Below are 18820 nucleotides of genomic sequence, written 5' to 3' on the forward strand. Positions count from 1 at the left end.
CATCTCACTGTTACCTGAGAGAATGCTGTGCAAAAAATCATCATTGTGCATAGAGGTGTACAGCATGGAAACATCCTTCAGTCCAAATCGTCCATACTGACCAGATATTTTAAATTAATCTAGTCATATTTGCCAGCATTTGGCCCGTATCCCTCTAAACCCTTCATAATCATGTACCCATCGAGACACTTTTTAAATGCTGCCATTGTACCAGCCTCCACCACTTCCTCTGGCAGCTCGTTCCTTACTCACCCACCCACTGCGTGAAAAGATTGCCCCTTAGATCCCTTTTAAATCTTTCCCCCCTCACCTTAAACCTATGCCCTCTAGTTTTGGACTCCCCTAAACCAGGGAAAACACCTTGACTATTCACCCTATCCACCCCCCTCATGATTTTATAAACCTCTATATGGTCACCCCTCAGCCTCCAATGCTTCAGGGAAAACAGCGCCAGCCTTTCCCTACAGCTCAAGCCCTCCAACCCTGGCAACACGCTTGTAAATCTTTTCTGAACCCTTTCAGATTTGTTATCTCAAGGTGAACTGAAAGATTCAGAAATGGCATGAGGTGATGTATTGCTGGACATCTTTTAGAAAAGTTACAAGATGTTCCACTTATATAGAAAGTCACTCATGATAATGGAAAGTCAATGCATGAAGATATATAATTGTTTAATTCAAATAAAGCAATGATTTATAATACATTTATACATTGCAGGTTATCTTTCTACCAAATAGCAAATGAATTGAGTGAGGGAAAGAATAATTTTATTTCTAAGACTGAGGGGTTGAAGACATCAGATTGGTAAGGGGCTAAAGTGGTCACTCATACCTTCTCAAACAGTGAGGAGCACTGATGATAACTGCAAGAACCGAGTAATATTGCGGGTACAGTGCTTACATGTTGTGTTAGGGAGAAGGTGAAAGAAAATGTTAGGTTTTGCCAGTAACGCTTAGACAGCCAAGTCCCCACGACTGTGCCAATGACAATCATCCCAAGAATGGATTTACTGTAGACGCCTCTTCAGAGGGCAAAGACATTTTCTTTTCAATCACTCAACTGAGCACATAATTGGTTAAAAAAAACTAAATGTGAGTAAACAAACATAACATTCCTGTTAAATAGTTTCTATTACATTCCAATTTCAGGAAGCATTGAGCTTTCATTTGGTTTTGCCACATGGGGACCTAAGAGAGGTGAGCTCTTTTGTCTAAGAAAGCCATTTTCTCCAGCGCAGGGAGACAGTGCAATTTCTGATTCCAGCATCAAATAGAACTGGTTCACAGAATGCCTCCATTCTTCCAAAACTCTTTGAAAGAACATCACCATTCTGAACAGACAAAAGCCTATAAAAGCAGAAAAAAAACAATATAGTGTTGATTTACCACTACTCATTCCTTTTAAGGCGGTTCATTTGCTGTCCACATAAAATTATAATGTCGCCTCAATTTCACATCATAAGCATATCCCATGACAATGGAACAATGTAAAGTTCCATCCAGTCAGATCCTAACACACGCAAACTGTTGAAGTGTAAATGCGAGACATTTTCACAATATGCAGCTTACATGTCACGTCTCTGTAATCACTCTAAAAGCATCAACTGTACAAATTAGATTGTATTTTAGAAAATCTTTACAATTTAAAAAGTGTGCATGAAATTGTGCAATTTTCCCAAATGTCAGTGAGTTCCCCCAAGTTCCATCGTGATGTTAACATCTCGTGTTAATTTCAATTCACTCACTAATCAAGTTTAAAAGCGACTTGGCATTATACTTAATCCACTTGAGTTGGTTATGCATTTTCCCATTTCCAAAGTTTTTCCATACCAAATGGAAAAATAAAACTTTGTTGACGGAGCCATCATTCTGTCATATGTTTCATAAATCTCTGAAGTCCCAAAACAATTCTACTTTATGATTATGAATGTGCAGATTACAGGAGATAAGATATCTCTTATTAAAAGCTCAGCTCCTTCTCAATCACAAAATCCAACTTGCACGATATACTGATACAACAACCACTGGAGTAACAATTCTCAAAATAATTAGCCAAATTATTTGTAAATTTAGAAAATGACAGGAAATATGCCACTTAAATATCTCAAAATGTCATCACAATGTATGTAAATTGCATATCCCACCAGGAGTAAACCGAAAGCTGAAAGAATTGTTCTCTCAGCCTCATCTTGTGGGAATAACATGAAAGACGACATTTTGCTGGGTATATTTGAAAACCTACAAGACTGTATACTCTAAGTCAGCCTTGAACTGTTTGTAATTTATAAACAATTCCAAACACAAACCACGTCAATGCAGATAAAGACGGACAAGAAACGTGTTCTCACTTGTGATCAGACAACCACCTGACTTGGCTACAATATGGAGGGTTGATCAGACAGCTGCTATTCCATTTACAATGTCTTGTGGGACAGGACCAAGGACATACCTGCACAGCTTCAGGGACTACTGAGCATTTCAAAAAGGGGGACCCAAAAAAAACCGCATATATTTCTTGGAATATATGCCTCATTCTAATGTGAATTCTCAGCCAACACACATACAGGAACTGTAAAAAGATTACACTCTGAAAAGTACTTCCAATTTTAATCTAGATACAAACACCCAACTCGAAATTATATTTTAAAAATGCAGCTATTCTGAATTTCCTCCTGGTTGGTATTGTGATCTCATCAACAGATGCACATTTTTTTTTAATATAAGGAAAAGAAAACCAACAAAAACGTAGACAGCTGCAAACTAGTTCAGTCCCGAGTGGCAGAGATTTGTTTCGAGTTCAGTCAATGTATTGCGAAAGCCAGCGAAATCCTTCTCCATAGCCCTGCCTCTTCAGCACACTGCACATGAACACCTCCAATGGCCGGGTGTTTAAGTCTTTCAGTGGCACAATCCCCTGGAAGGGAACGAGGAAATGTAATATCCTGCAGAGTGTACAAGTGTTTCAATTCCATTTACACACATTTTTCATAAATGAGGTGATCACCAACGCTTCTGTGCCCCGACTGCTTTCAGCCACAAATCCGTCGGCCACAGTCTCTAAGAAGTGGTTGGTTAATTTTAATGTGTACAGTTTTGTAAACAGTAAAATTGCGACAAGTCAAATAATGGAACCCAGCTGTCAAATTCAAATGGAACACTAAAGTTTCACGAAAAGGAATTTAGTGAAGGCCAGACACTGAAAGTTTGATGTGAGGGATAAACATTACCACCAGATCACCATGAGATTTCACACACTCTTTGTCAAATAGTGCAGTGGGATCTGAGGGAGCTGAAGGACCTCAGTTTAACAGCTTTATCTGAAATTTAAACGGAACAACTGCAGAATTCTGAGGCGCACAGGAATTGAGGTGTCCTAATTCATTTGTTTCAAAACGTTAGCACACAGATACCGCACAGGTGATTAAGGCAGCAAATGGAACGCTACCCTTTGTTACAAGAAGAATTGATCATAAATGTAAGGTGGCAATGCTTTATTTATACAGGGCACTGGGGAGACCACATCTTGAATACTGTGTCGTTTTGGTCTCCTTATTTAAGGAAGGATGTAAAAACATTGGAGGTGGATCAGAAGGTGGTTTACTAGATTGAAACCTGGAATGAGTGGGTTGTCTTATAAGGAAAGGTTGTCTCCACTGCAGTTTAGAAGAGTGAGGAGTGATGTGATTGAAGTGTATGAAACCCTGAACGGTTTTGATAAGGTGGAGAAGATGCACTTTCCTCTTGTGGGAGGGCCCAGAACTAGGGGCTATTGTTTTAAAATTAGGGGTCGTCCTTTTAGAACAGAGAGGAGAAATTTTATTCTTCAGAGGAACTGCCTCAGGGGGTGGAGGAGACTGGATCATTGAATATTTTTAAGGCAGAGGTGGAGCCTTGTGGCGCAAGAAAAGCAAACATTATCAGAGATAGAAGGGAGTGTGGAATTTGAAACATAAACACACCAGCCAAAATCTTAGTGAATAACAAAGCAGTCTAGAAGGGCCAAATGCCCTACTGTGCTCTGAATTCCTGTTTGAAAAGCACCATCTCCCTCCACAGTGCACAGCTTGATTAGATTTTGCTGAGAGGTTTAATTCCCAAGTATTGAGAGTGGATCTTGAACCCCAGCTTTCTGACTCGGAGGTAAGTGAGGTCTACCCCATGGAACATATCTAAAAATATACCCTGCAAACAAAATGCACTCACTTAGCATTATGATACAGCCTCCTGTTTTGAAAGGCTTTAGAAGCCAATCATGATTCTCGAAAGGTCAAACAGACACAAAGCTAGAACAGCCTTTGATCTGCCTACAGTCTTATCGACAGAAGGGCCAAACCTTCAACTTGTTAAAACAGCTTGAGCTAATTGCATCTTCCGATTTAAAAAGCATTCTCTAGCAACCAATAAACTGTTCCCTTTTCTCAGTGGGGAGTTTGACCTAGTTTTGTTTTTACTACATATCTGTCTCCATTTATTTTCCTGACTGATCTGCAGAGTCAACTATAATAAGATCCCCAGTGCACTTTCTGCTGGCAATGACACACTCAGTACAGTAAATTTAGCCTCCTCAGTTGGGTCACCGATGTATACAGAAGTTTACAATTACCAGGTTCAATTGCTGGTCTGTACTGAGTTGGATGGTCTCCATCATAACTGCTTTCGGTGCCCATGGGCCATGGAAGCAAACAAGAAAATACGAGTGTTTTCTTGATCAGAGTCCACTTCCCCAGGAAAGTGAAGATGTGTGGGTGTGAAGCAAAGGCAGGGTCAGGATTGGCTGTGATCAACGACTCCCCCTCCAGTGCTGGAACATCCTGTGAACACAGAGTCCTGTCTCTCTCTCTCTCACACGGAGACTGGTCACTTGATCAAGATATCAAGCACCTCGGACCATCCCCCACAAGAATCAGCACTTTTACTTATTTCCTTTTAAAAGGACCATTACGCTAATGAAGGGCCTAACACTTCCATAATACAGTTCATTTAAAAACAACAAAAAACATTTCTTTCAGAATAGACAGCGACACTATTGTAGCACTGAGGGAGTCCTGTATTTCTAAAAGGTGAGATGTTAAATCTGGGCTGAATAGGTCACAGGGGTCATGCTCATCCATGCCGACCAGACACCCTAACCTAATTTAGTCCCAATTGCCAGCATTTGGCCCATATCCCTCTCAAACCTTCCTATTCATATACCCATCCAGATGCCTTTTCAATGTTGTAGTTGTACCAGCCTCCACCACTTCCTCTGGCAGCTCATTCCATACACACACCGTTGTGCACCCAGACAATCTCAGTCAGTCTCGAGATGCCCTGCATGGATGTGACAGGGGACAGGTGTGCCTAGAGTTAATGACCTCCTCCATTCTGCCGATACCTTACCCTCACACTCTCTGCCACTGCACCTTCTTCCCACCCAGGCTCATGCTCTCACTATTGCCTGCAACATCAGCCACCCCCACCCCTCGATCTCGCCTACCCACCACTAACTCTGTGCGGCCCACTCACTCAATCGGGACACCTCCCCACATACCCCAAACAGCAACAGGCAGTAATTCCCCTTTGACAGGCAACACGCCTTATGGGAATTCTGCCTCAAAGTTGGGAAAAATTAAAAGATGCAGTGAGATGTTCTGACATTGAGAAAGCCTACTCAGGACTGCAATCCTGATACAATTCTCAACTCAGCCCATTTCAGTCAGGCCACTATAAGGTTCTGGCCAGGGTTTCTATGATAAGAGCACTCTCTGTAGAAACTGATTTTATCACCACATTATAGTTTGCAAAACAAAACTGATAAGATCATTAATTTGATGACCAACATAGACTGCAAAATTGTACACTTCATATCATACTTATTTGACATTCTAGTTAACACCCTCAATCAAGAAGTCTTCACAAAAAGGCTTTTTTATTCATTCGTGGGATGTGGGCGTCGCTGGCTGGGCCACCATTTGTCACCCATCTTTAATTGTCTTGGACGTGGTGGTGGTGAGGTGCATTCTTGTACGTCTAGGCGCAGTCTATTTGGTGTAGGTGGACCCACAATGCTGTACAAGGGGGAATTCCAGGGGTTTGACACGGATGGAGCGGTTAATGTATTTCTACATCAGGATGGTGAGTGGTTTGAAGGGAGTCTGCCATGTATCTGCTGCCCTGGTCCTTCTAAATGCAAGTGGTTGTGAGGTTAGAAAGTGTTGTCCACGGAACCTTGATGAATTCCTGCAGTGTAGATGATACACAGAGCTGGTACTGAGCATCAGTGGTGGAGGGAATGGACGTTTGTGGATGTGGTGCCAATCAAGCGGGCTTTGTCCTGGACGGTGTCAAGCTTTTTGAGTGTTGTTGGAGCTGCCCCCATCCAGGCCGGTGGGGGGTATTCCAACACACTCCTGCCTTGTGCCTTGCAGGTGGTGGACAGGCTTTGGAGAGTCAGGAGGCGAGTTACAACTCCTAGCCTCTGACTGGTTCTTGTAGCCACTGTTTTTATATGGCTAGTCCAGTTTCTGCGAGGAGTCGCACAACATAAATTCTATAGATAGCCCAGATACATGGAAGATGATGTTAAAGAATGTTGGAGGAGTGGCAATCTTCATTCCACCCTCAACCAACACCAACTCGCAGATTCACAAGAACCCACTTGCTTCCAAAAGTAATTTGCCTTGTGCGAAGCCACGCAATTGGATACTTTACAAATCATGCTCTTCCTGCTCATAGCTTTACCTTCCCTGTCGTTTGTCCATACAGGCCAAAGATTTCCCGAAGCTTTTCCTCACTGATGGCCTCTGATCGATCGATTTTATTGCCCAGGATGAGAACGGGAACATTGGATATTGTTTCATCTGTCATTAATGCCTGGAAGGAAGGAAGGAAAGGAAAGGGATGGGGAGGGTGGACAGTGCAAGAGAAAGAGAAGCGATGGGAGTTTTTACTTCAAAAACACACTGTACATTTGATCAATGGAAACAAAATTATTAAAAAATTATTATCCAAGACTGGAACATAACGACAGCAACAGTTGACTGCAAAATGGACCATCCAACAATACCAGGCATCAATAACTTATAAAAGATACCTCATGGGAACACTTCATTTTCAATAAACTACCTCTCATAGATCTACACACTATTTTGTGTTGCCAGTATAAAATGCATTTCGTAGCTCAGAGACGGTAATTACTACTTTATTTCTTCCAATTTCCCTCGTCCTCTGTGATGTTGTCACTGAAGCAAAGAACAATATCTTAGCAGATGTTAAAGCTATGGGATAGCTACAGTTGAGCCGTGTCTCTGCATTTATAGCAAATATGAATGGCCATTCAGCCCATCAAGTCTGTTCTGCCACATCCAATAGTTGAGCTGTATCTTGTCTGGGGAGGCGATGATCTAGTGTTATTATAGTTGGACTGTTAACTCAGCCATCCAGATAATGTTCTGGGGACCCAGGTTCCAATCCCACCAAGGCTGGTGGAGGAATTTGAATTCAGTGAAAAAAAAAATTGGAATTAAGTCTAATGACGACCATAAATCCACTGTCAATTGTCAGAAAAAGCCACCCAAATTCACCGATGTCCTGAGGGAAGGAAACTGCCATCCTTACCTGGTCTGGCCTATATGTGACTTCAGACCCACAGCAACACAGCTCACCAGGGGAGTGCCACAAGGATCGGTGCTGGGTCCACTGTTTTTCGTAATTTATATAAATGATTTGGACGTGAACATACGAGGTTAAGTCAGTAAGTTTGCAGATGCCACCAAAATTGGAGGTGCAATGAACAATAAAGAAGCTTACCTCAGAGTACAACAGGATCTTGATCAGATGGACCAATGGGTTGAGGAGTGGCAGATGGAGTTTAATTCAGATAAATGTGTGGTGCTGCATTTTGGAAAAACAAATTAGAACAAGACCTTTACACTTAATGGCGAGGTCCTGGGGAGTGTTGTTGAGCAAACAGACCTTGGAGTGCAGGTTCATAACTCCTTGAAAGTGGAGTTGCAGGTAGAGAGGATAGTGAAGGTGGCGTTTGGTATGCTTTCCTTTATTAGTCAGAGTATTGAGTATAGGAGTTGGGAGGTCATGTTGCTTCCGTACAGGACATTGGTTAGGCCACTATTGAAATGTTGCGTTCAATTCTCATCTCCTTCCTAATGGAAAGATGTTGTGAAACTTTAAAAGGTTCAGAAAAGATTTACAAGTATGTTGCCAGGGTTGGAGGATTTGAGCTATTGGGAGAGGCTGAACAGGCTGGGGCTTGACCTTATAGTGGTTTATAATATCATGAGGGGCATGGATAGAATAAATTGACAAGGTCTTTTCCCTGGGGTGGGGGAGTCCAGAACTAGAGGGCATAGGTTTAGGGTGAAAGGGGACAAATTTAAAAGGGATGTAAGGGGCAACATTTTCACACAGAGGGTGGTGCGTGTATGGAATGAGCTGCCAGAGGAAGTGGTGGAGAATAGTCCAATTTACAACATTTAAAAGTCATCTGGATGGGTATATGAATAGGAAGGGTTCAGAGGGATATGGGCCAGGTGCTGACCAATGGGACTAGATTAGGTTGGGATATCTGGTCGGCGTGGATGAGTTGGATTGAAGGGTCTGTTTCCGTGCTGTACATCTCTATGACTCTTAACTTCCCCCTGGACAATTAGGGACGGGCAATAAATTGTGATCTATCCAGCAATGCCCTCATCCCCATGAATGAATTTAAAAAACACATCCATTGTCATTGAGTTGTTGGGTAATGATAAGTTGCCCCTATTCCTGTGCATCGCTAACTCAAGGAACGGAGGCCATGCCAAGGCACAGCCCTATCACTGCATCGAGCTAATTGAGGAGAAACCCAAAAGACCCTTATTTTCCTGCGTTCAAGCAGTCGCCAAAACATTGACTGGGAGGAGCTCCACATCCATGATGTAGCTAGCATCCAAAGCCAGCTTGTAATCACCTTTCAATTTTCTGTAAACGGCCCCACCCCGAGCACAAATCCCTCAACATTGCTCCACTTACATCAAGCTCAACTTTAGACTCAGCAAGCCGCGAGTAGTCTGCACAGTCAACCAGGAAGACAATTCCATTTATGGCAGGGAGGTAGTTCTTCCAGACTCGCCTGGCTGTAATTAAGCAGACATTCATGAAAGTGATATTAAAAAGCTAGCCAGTAAAATTAAAAATCCTAGGAGGAATTCCGGAGTGTGTTCCCCATCTACGAAGGTGGAACTTGCTACCACATGGAGTCATTGCAAAGACATGGACTTTCCACATTGTAGGGACTCTATGATTCTAAGGGGAAGCTAGAAGAACCCGAGGGAGGAAAAGAATCCGGGGATAAGGCAAGATAAAACATGGGCGATGGAGGCGGCTTGTGTGCGCCATAACCACCAAAATGGGCTGAGTGGCCTGTCACTGTGATTTCTATATTCAGCCAAACGGAGATTAATTGATCACTGTTTCATTCGAAAGGAGGTGTGGAAGCTAGCTCACATTGTACAGAAACACCCCAATAGATTGCTCATATTTGTGGCTTCATTTCATCTTCCAAAACGGGATGCTTGAATTTACATAAATAGGAGGAAATGCCACAAGCAGTTCTTTCAGGTAATGACTCGTTTGCTTTGGAACACGAAGGAGAAGCACATGCCAGTTATAGCAGCATCTAGCAGACAGCAGCCGAGCCAAATTTTACAGGCCAGCCAATCTTACAACGGAAATTTTAGTTGATAATGGAGCACTGAGAAAGTAACTGGCTGAATGCAAAGTGTTATAAAATGCTTCCGAGAGATGTGGTAAGTGCTTTTTAATTATTGAACATGAATAAATAAAAATCTGAATGAAATATGATTTTTCCCCTTTTCCTCCCAATCCCCCCTTAAAAAAAGTCTGTAGGGATACAGTCCCACTGACATTTTCCAAAAATCCACTTAAGTAAGGCAAACCAAGACGGGACTTTCAGTCAATACCACGCCTTTTAAGATAGTGAAACTTCTCAAAGTGCTCATCATAAACAGCATCAAGCAAAGATTTGACATTAAGCTAATGAAGGAAATGCATGAGACAGTTACGGATATGAGGACTTCCAGAAAACAATGCTGGATTGTGATCAGGAGCAGCAATTTTGGCCCATCATCCTAAATCTAGGCCTAGACATAGGGATTACAGGTTGGTTGACACAGAGATAATTTCCAATTCAGCAAGCTGGCACACTGCATTGTATATGCTAATCCTGATCAAGGGACAGAAAAAGGTAAAACATTCTGATGCACATGCAGCAGCTTCGTGTTTCCACACAGTAACCTACCTTGTGTATGACCTCCAAGGTCAAAGGTAGTGAACGTCATTCCGGCAATCGTCAGCTCCTCTGATGCTACAATGAAGACAGTTGCAATCAGAATACACTCTGGTGACCGACATTTAATTGTGATGAGCAATCAAATCCAGAACTGTTGCTAGGGGATGTAGAATTTGAATATTGCTCAAAAGAGAAAACATGGCCAAAGGTTTTCACTTTGCAAGCACCAGAACATACACAATAGTGACAAATTTCAAATGATTACAATTTTTACGACTGGTGGAAAGGAGACCTTGGGCTGGCAAATTGAATCTGACCTGCAGAGGCATTGTCATGAAGAAAGGAACGGGGGAGCTATAGAATTCCTAACTCCCAGGTAATTAAAAAGACTTCAACATATTCTTCTTGTTTGCAGTAAGCAGGCCATAAGACACAGGAGCAGAAGTAGAGCATTCAGCATCAAGGCTGTCTGCCATTCATTGAAGGCATGGCTAACAGGATAATCCTCAAGTCCACTTCCCTGTCTACTCCTTATAACCTGTCATTGCTTTACTGATAAAATATTATGGCTGTCTTAGCCTTGAATATCATTAGTGACTCAGTCTTGACAGTCCTCTGTAGTAAAGGTTTCCAGCTTCACTATTTCTGAGAGACTAAATTCCTCTTCTGTGTCAACAACCTTCCTGCATCCTGAACGGGTCCAGTGTGTGAACGTATGCTTCTAGTAAGCACAGATGAGTCACAACACAGGCTCGCTGATACATTAAATTGGTGTCATTGTTAGCCAAGTTGGGATTGCTCAATAAGCACTGTCCAGAATCACATCCAATAGTAGATCCTTTGTGTTTTGTAAGGGCAGGCTGTGTACTCTCTTTGTGTATTGTGAACAATGGAAGAAACATGCTGTTTTAATCAATTAGCCAATTCCTGGGTCAAATGGCTTTTGTATACTGACTAAAAGATGGTCTGCCGACATTACTACTGGGTATGTGATGTATGAGTTCCAATGCTGATACAATGCTGCGTATGATACCAGTACATTCCAATGATTGGATAGTATTTGCAAAACTAATGCTGAGCATGATCAAAAGCTTTGACAATGTCTTGCTTTTCAGGATGAAAGCCAGAGGCTGTACACTCGTACATAGGCAATGTGAGGTCAGACTGTACCCCTCCCCCAACATTCTCTCTCACACACACACACACACACACACACACACACACACACACACACACACTACACACACACACACACACACACAGTGCTCTGTATAACAGAGCTGGATTTGGGACTGTTTGTTCACTGGCTGCAGAATTACAACAGATCAGCTAGTGTTCATTCACTGAGTGATGATGCAGGGATTTAGAAGGCATAGGATCAAGTCATGATGTGTGTCATAATTCGTATGAACAGGTTGGTTAAAAAGTATCTATTCAGTAATTAAGCATAAACATTCACAGGATTCCTGTTGGGAAAAATACGTTCAAGGACTTTGAAAGAGAGCAGATGCAAATCTTCAACCTGCCATTTGTAAACCTGCCTCCAAGTATAGTTCACAGCTGCTACATTATGTAACTACAAAAGGGCACAAACACACAATGTTCCTACTCAGCTGCACCAACTTTCAAGTTGCTCAAACTAACCAGTTGTACTGCTCTGATTTGGGATTTACCCAGCAAAGGATTGGCAGCAAAAAGGGGAGGCCTTTTTAAATTGCCCAGCATAAAAATTCACCAGGGCTGGACACCAAATCTGAAGCACAAATTAAGACTTGGCTCTGTGAGCAGGATTCAAGGGGCTAGAGTCGAATACCGCTCCAGTTCCTTCTTGTATTGACTTTATTCAATGATGCAATCAGCAGAGTGGGAGAAGGAGAGAAACACATATTAATCAATTCAAGTTTGTGCACCAAAGTGAATACTCAGCATTTGTAAAGAAAGAACCTCGACACAGACCAAAGCAAGCCTCTGTGATTCCACTGTCAGTACTCACTGGGATGTAACGTGGGAACATGCTGCCCCAGTCTGTTATCTTTCAGCATGTGCAGTAAAGTGGTTTTGCCAGCATTATCCAAGCCAAGGAAGACCAGTTTTCCTGATTTCTTGTATAGCCCTGACAAAGAGAAACAAACAAAAACTAGATAATATAGTTGCATTTGCTCAATGTGTTTTGCAGTTTAACTAGCTGTTGATCCAACAGCATTACTTCCAAAAAAAAAAAAAGTGCCGAACGTTCTTCAAAGTGCCCTGGCTAATATCCATCTCTGAATCAATGTCACCAAAAACCCGCTCATTATAACCTTGATTCTTCTGGGATCTTGCTGTGCGCAAACTGGTTTGCACGTTTGTTGCATTACAGCAGTGAATACAGTGCAAACATGCTTCACTGGCTGGAGAACACGGAGGCAAAAACAGGAAGTGTTGGAGAAATTCAGCAGTTCTTGCAGCAACTGCGTTGAGAAAAACAGAGTGAAATCTCAAGTCCAGTGATGTGCGTTCAATTCTGAACTCAAGTGTCAACTTTGTTGATGCTGCAAGAACTGAGTTCCAGCCCTCGGTTTCTATTTCCTATCTCGTAGCAGCTGCAGTTGTACGGTTTTTTTTTTGAGTGCAAAGACACAACCTAGAAGTACTTTTAAACATGCCCCTTATTTGTCACATTACAAACATCTCACTTAACAGAAATGTTTCAATTCTCAGAGTGCTGTTACGTGGCTCGTGGTCAAACAGAGGAAGACCTGTTGCTTCCTCTAGTGGAAACTCTCACAACATATAATGTGTAATTCAGCTATATCCCTTTACTTCTGTACTGGAGTACACATGACAATAAAGAATATCCTGTTCCAAAAGCACAGCTTTTATTTGTGAATCTTCTTGCTGGGAACTACAAGTTAACTGTTCTTGCACAAATCCTCAGATCAGTTAATGATGTATATTTCTTAATAAAAAGTGTGACAACAAAAATTTGCCTATGTGATGCCTGATATCTAACAATTTTCATCTTGAACATGACTGGAAAATAGTTATGTCACATGTACAGCCGCTAGCTTAGAGCTTGATCACTTGCTGTCAGACTGAAGATTGAAAGCAGCTCATGTTAACCTTACACTAAAGCCTGATGGCTGCAAGACAGAGATTCAAATGCTTGCAGCTCTCAAGTTACACCTTTAACTGTGAATCATGCCAAAGTAGGAGAGAGCTCATAACATACAGAGCTCGACCGCTCCATTCGTTTCCAATATGTACAGAGATGCTTTCTCAAGCAACTTAATTTATCAACGTGAAGTCTGACGCAAGTATGTTTTACAGTCCTGTTTCATGTGACATTGGTGTTATACTGCCTCTAAATGTCACCCCTTTGTGATAGACTCTCACACTCCTGTATCCTGGAGTCAGATCGGGTTTGGATGGTGGAATTGGGTGTTTGCTTTGCCCTTGCTCCAAGTACAGCCTGCAGCCAGGATGAGGGGGGAATAAGGAAAAACCGATCCAGGACATGGCTCCGAGTCACTTACCCAGGAACTGTAGCATGCTGGTGAAGCCGTTGTACAGCCAGTCGAGAAGACCCGACATTGCTGACACACCTACAGCAGGAAAAAGAACAAACTCAAATCACAGCAGATCCCCCTGAAAATGAAATGCTCACCTCAGCTTATGACCACACAGCCCCTTAATTCACTGATTCATTCTAACTTTATCCACTCCCTTTGTCCTTTTATCCTTTGGTACCATTAGCTAGGAAAAATCCAACTAAACTGAACCTGTTCTCTGCTGCATCAAAGACCGCTTTATCACTGCCCAAGATACAGCAAATCAAATGCTGCTGATGAAAGATGGCAAGACATTTCAGATTGTGGGCCTGGGACACCCCAAAGTGGAGTCACAAACAAATTCTGGGGGCCCGTGTCTCACAGGCAGTGATGACCTGCTCTGAAGCTCTGACTTGAGATCATAACAATGGTCATCTTATAGCTCTCTCCACTCCCCTCGAAGTTGAGGGAATAGGTTTGGAGCACACGAGTGTAAGGTTACACCTCACCAGACCTCCTGGCATTAGTCGCTGAAGGATTTTCCCTTGATGTCTAGCTCAGAGAAGGAGAGTTGGGAGTTGAGTCTTTGATGTTCTGTATTGAAATGCAGCACAGAGAACAAGCAGGAATCTGATCAGCGCATTCTGCTGGTGCTGGCTCACGGAGGGACCTCTCTCATTAGTGTCCCCCAACCCCTGTATCAGCATTCCTGTCAAATTCAAAATATTAAACTCAACTGTCTGTGGGAAGTGAATCACTGACTGATCCACAGGTTTACAGGCCCAGCCCCAATCTGTTATCCTTCAGGGTTATAGTGCCTTTACTGTTTTATCCCAACCTGGATATACCGTTCCTTCTACCCTTAAATCACCAACACCCCCTACCCACCCCCCTCACTCACTGTCCAGTTCCTAGCCACAGCCTCTCCATGACCCTCCTTCACACATCTTCCCAGATCCCATCCCTGTTGCCTCTCACCAGCCCAATCACCCCATCCCCCCAAAATCCCTGCATATCCCCTCAACACCCAAAAACCCTCTCACTGACAACCACTCACATCCTCACACCCCACCAGCCTCCTCTCAGCAACAATCCTTCACCCCAAACACCCCACAGCCCCCTCTCAACAACAACCCCTCACCCCAAACACTCCCTCTGCCCCCCTCACCGACAACCCTCACCCCAAACAACCCCCAGAGCCCTTTCACCGACAACCCCTCACCACAAACACCCCCAGCCCTCTCTCACTGACAACCCTCGCCCCAAACACCCAGAGCCCTCTCACCAACAACCACTCACCCCAAACACCCCCCAGCCCCCTCTCACCGACAACCCCTCATCCTAAACACTCCCCAGTCCCCTCTCACTGACAACCCCTCACCCCCAAACACTCCCCAGTCCCCTCTCACTGACAACCCCTCACCCCAAACACTCCCCGAGCCCCCAGCCCCCTCTCACCAAACCCTCACCCCACCTCACCAAACCCTCCCCCAGCACCCCGCCTCACTGACAACCCCTCACCCCAAACAACCTCCCAGCCCCCTCTCACCGACAACCCCTCACCCCCATCCCCCTCTCACCGACAATCCCTCACCCCACACACTCCCCAGCCCTCTCAACGACAATCCCTCACCCCACACACACCCCAGCCCCCTCCCACCGACAATCCCTCACCCCCAAACACTCCACGCCCCTCTCACCGACAATCCTCACTCCACACACTCCCCCAGCCTCTTCTCACTGACAATCCTCACCCCAAACACTCCCCCAGCACCCTCTCACCGACAACCTCTTACCCCAAACACTTCCCCAGCCCCCTCCTCACCGACAACCTCTTACCCCAAACACTCCCCCAGCCCCCTCTCACCGACAACCTCTTCCCCCAAACACTCCCCCACCCCCCTCTCATCTATACTCCGTCAACCAAAAAACTCCCCCAGCCCCTCTCACCTCTAACCCCTCACCCCAAATGCCCCCCAGCCCCTCTCACCTATAACCCCTCACCCCAAACACCCCCCCAGACCCCTCTCACCAATAACCCCTCACCCAAACACACCCCCAGCCCCCTCTCACCTATAACCCCTCACCCCCAAACACCCCCCCAGCCCCCTCTCACCCATAACCCCTCACCCCAAACACACCCCCAGCCCCCTCTCACCTATAACCCCTCACCCCAAACACCCCCCCAGCCCCCTCTCACCCATAACCCCTCACCCCAAACACCCCCCCCAGCCCCCTCTCACCTATAAGCCCTCACCCGAAACACCCCCCCAGCCCCCTCACGCCAAACACCCCCCCCGCCCCTTTACCCCAAACACCCCCCCCAGCCCCCTCTCACCTATAACCCCTCACCCCAAACACAGCCCCAGCCCCCTCTCACCTATAACCCCTCACCCGAAACACCCCCCCAGCCCCCTCACGCCAAACACCCCCCCCGCCCCTTTACCCCAAACACCCCCCCAGCCCCCTCTCACCTATAACCCCTCACCCCAAACACAGCCCCAGCCCCCTCTCACCTATAACCCCTCACCCCAAACAACCCCCAGCCCCTTCTCACCAATAACCCCTCACCCCAAACACCCCCCAGCCCCCTCTCACTATAACCCCTCACCCCAAACACAGCCCCAGCCCCCTCTCACCTATAACCCCTCACCCCAAACACCCCCCCAGCCCCCTCTCACCCATAACCCCTCACCCCAAACACCCCCCCAGCCCCCTCTCACCCATAACCCCTCACCCCAAACACCCCCCCAGCCCCTTCTCACCTATAACCCCTCACCCCAAACACAGCCCAGCCCCTTCTCACCTATAACCCCTCACCCCAAACACAGCCCCAGCCCCCTTCTCACCTATAACCCCTCACCCCAAACACAGCCCCAGCCCCTTCTCACCTATAACCCCTCACCCCAAACACAGCCCCAGCCCCTTCTCACCTATAACCCCTCACCCCAAACACAGCCCCAGCCCCCTCTCACCTATAACCCCTCACCCCAAACACCCCCCAGCCCCCTCTCACCTATAACCCCTCACCCCAAACACCCCCCAGCCCCCTCTCACCTATAACCCCTCACCCCAAAACACAGCCCCAGCCCCTTCTCACCTATAACCCCTCACCCCAAACACAGCCCCAGCCCCTTCTCACCTATAACCCCTCACCCCAAACACCCCCCAGCCCCTTCTCACCTATAACCCCTCACCCCAAACACCCCCCAGCCCCCTCTCACCTATAACCCCTCACCCCAAACACAGCCCCAGCCCCTTCTCACCTATAACCCCTCACCCCAAACACAGCCCCAGCCCCCTTCTCACCTATAACCCCTCACCCCAAACACCCCCCAGCCCCTTCTCACCTATAACCCCTCACCCCAAACACCCCCCAGCCCCCTCTCACCTATAACCCCTCACCCCAAACACAGCCCCAGCCCCTTCTCACCTATAACCCCTCACCCCAAACACCCCCCAGCCCCCTCTCACCTATAACCCCTCACCCCAAACACCCCCCCAGCCCCTTCTCACCTATAACCCCTCACCCCAAACACAGCCCCAGCCCCTTCTCACCTATAACCCCTCACCCCAAACACAGCCCCAGCCCCTTCTCACCTATAACCCCTCACCCCAAACACAGCCCCAGCCCCTTCTCACCTATAACCCCTCACCCCAAACACAGCCCCAGCCCCTTCTCACCTATAACCCCTCACCCCAAACACAGCCCCAGCCCCCTCTCACCTATAACCCCTCACCCCAAACACCCCCCAGCCCCCTCTCACCTATAACCCCTCACCCCAAACACCCCCCAGCCCCCTCTCACCTATAACCCCTCACCCCAAACACAGCCCCAGCCCCTTCTCACCTATAACCCCTCACCCCAAACACAGCCCCAGCCCCTTCTCACCTATAACCCCTCACCCCAAACACCCCCCAGCCCCTTCTCACCTATAACCCCTCACCCCCAAACACCCCCCAGCCCCCTCTCACCTATAACCCCTCACCCCAAACACAGCCCCAGCCCCTTCTCACCTATAACCCCTCACCCCAAACACAGCCCCAGCCCCTTCTCACCTATAACCCCTCACCCCAAACACCCCCCAGCCCCTCTCACCTATAACCCCTCACCCCAAACACCCCCCAGCCCCCCTCTCACCTATAACCCCTCACCCCAAACACAGCCCCAGCCCCTTCTCACCTATAACCCCTCACCCCAAACACCCCCCAGCCCCCCTCTCACCTATAACCCCTCACCCCAAACACCCCCCCAGCCCCCTCTCACCTATAACCCCTCACCCCAAACACCCCCCAGCCCCCCTCAGCTATAACCCCTCACCCCAAACACCCCCAGCCCCCTCTCACCTATAACCCCTCACCCCAACACAGCCCCAGCCCCTTCTCACCTATAACCCCTCACCCCAAACACCCCCAGCCCCCTCTCACCTATAACCCCTCACCCCAAACACCCCCCAGCCCCCCTCAGCTATAACCCCTCACCCCAAACACCCCCCAGCCCCCTCTCACCTATAACCCCTCACCCCAAACACCCCCCAGCCCCCCTCAGCTATAACCCCTCACCCCAAACAGCACGTCCCCAGTCCCCAGTCCCAGTCCCCAGTCCCCAGTCCCCAGTCCCCTCTCCCCTCCACCCTGACCCTCCCCCATCTCACCCACCGGCAGCGCCTGCCCGCCGCCACAACACCGGAAACTCAGAGAGAGAGAGAGAATCTGCATCCGGGGTCACGGGGCGTCAGCTGACCCAGAGAGGGACAGGGGGCGGGGCTAAAGGAGAGAGAGAGAGAGAGAGAGGAGAGGAATGGGATAAAGGAGGGAGAGAGAGAGAGAGAGGAATGGGGATAAAGGAGGGAGAGAGAGAGAGAGAGGAATGGGGATAAAGGAGGGAGAGAGAGAGAGAGAGGAATGGGGATAAAGGAGGGAGAGAGAGAGAGAGGAATGGGGATAAAGGAGGGAGAGAGAGAGAGGAATGGGGATAAAAGGAGGGAGAGAGAGAGAGGAATGGG

General features: G+C 46.6%; 1 protein-coding gene across 1 annotated transcript; it reads right to left on the reverse strand.

Annotated features, from left to right (window-relative positions):
• Nucleotides 1-654: 654 nt before the first annotated feature.
• Nucleotides 655-18536, reverse strand: LOC140484741 (small COPII coat GTPase SAR1A). The gene is made up of 7 exons (XM_072583537.1): nucleotides 18474-18536; nucleotides 13800-13868; nucleotides 12278-12397; nucleotides 10294-10359; nucleotides 9006-9109; nucleotides 6720-6851; nucleotides 655-2913 (listed from the first exon to the last, which is right to left on the reverse strand). The coding sequence occupies exons 2-7, from the start codon at nucleotides 13855-13857 to the stop codon at nucleotides 2797-2799; spliced, it is 597 nt and encodes a 198-aa protein (XP_072439638.1). The 5' UTR covers nucleotides 13858-13868; nucleotides 18474-18536; the 3' UTR covers nucleotides 655-2796.
• Between the last annotated feature and the right edge of the window lie 284 nt (nucleotides 18537-18820).

Source organism: Chiloscyllium punctatum, chromosome 13 (assembly GCF_047496795.1).
Source record: "Chiloscyllium punctatum isolate Juve2018m chromosome 13, sChiPun1.3, whole genome shotgun sequence".
Classification (NCBI taxonomy): Eukaryota; Metazoa; Chordata; class Chondrichthyes; order Orectolobiformes; family Hemiscylliidae; genus Chiloscyllium; species Chiloscyllium punctatum.

Bases quoted from the DNA above. Each gene is read 5' to 3' on its own strand.
- LOC140484741 (XM_072583537.1), bottom strand. From the start codon at position 13,857: ATGTCGGGTCTTCTCGACTGGCTGTACAACGGCTTCACCAGCATGCTA. The intron at 12,398-13,799 runs GTAAGTGACTCG...TCTCTTTGTCAG, and splicing joins CAGCATGCTACAGTTCCTGG to GGCTATACAAGAAATCAGGA. The intron at 6,852-9,005 runs GTAAGTGGAGCA...CCTTCCTTCCAG, and splicing joins AGTCTAAAGTTGAGCTTGAT to GCATTAATGACAGATGAAAC.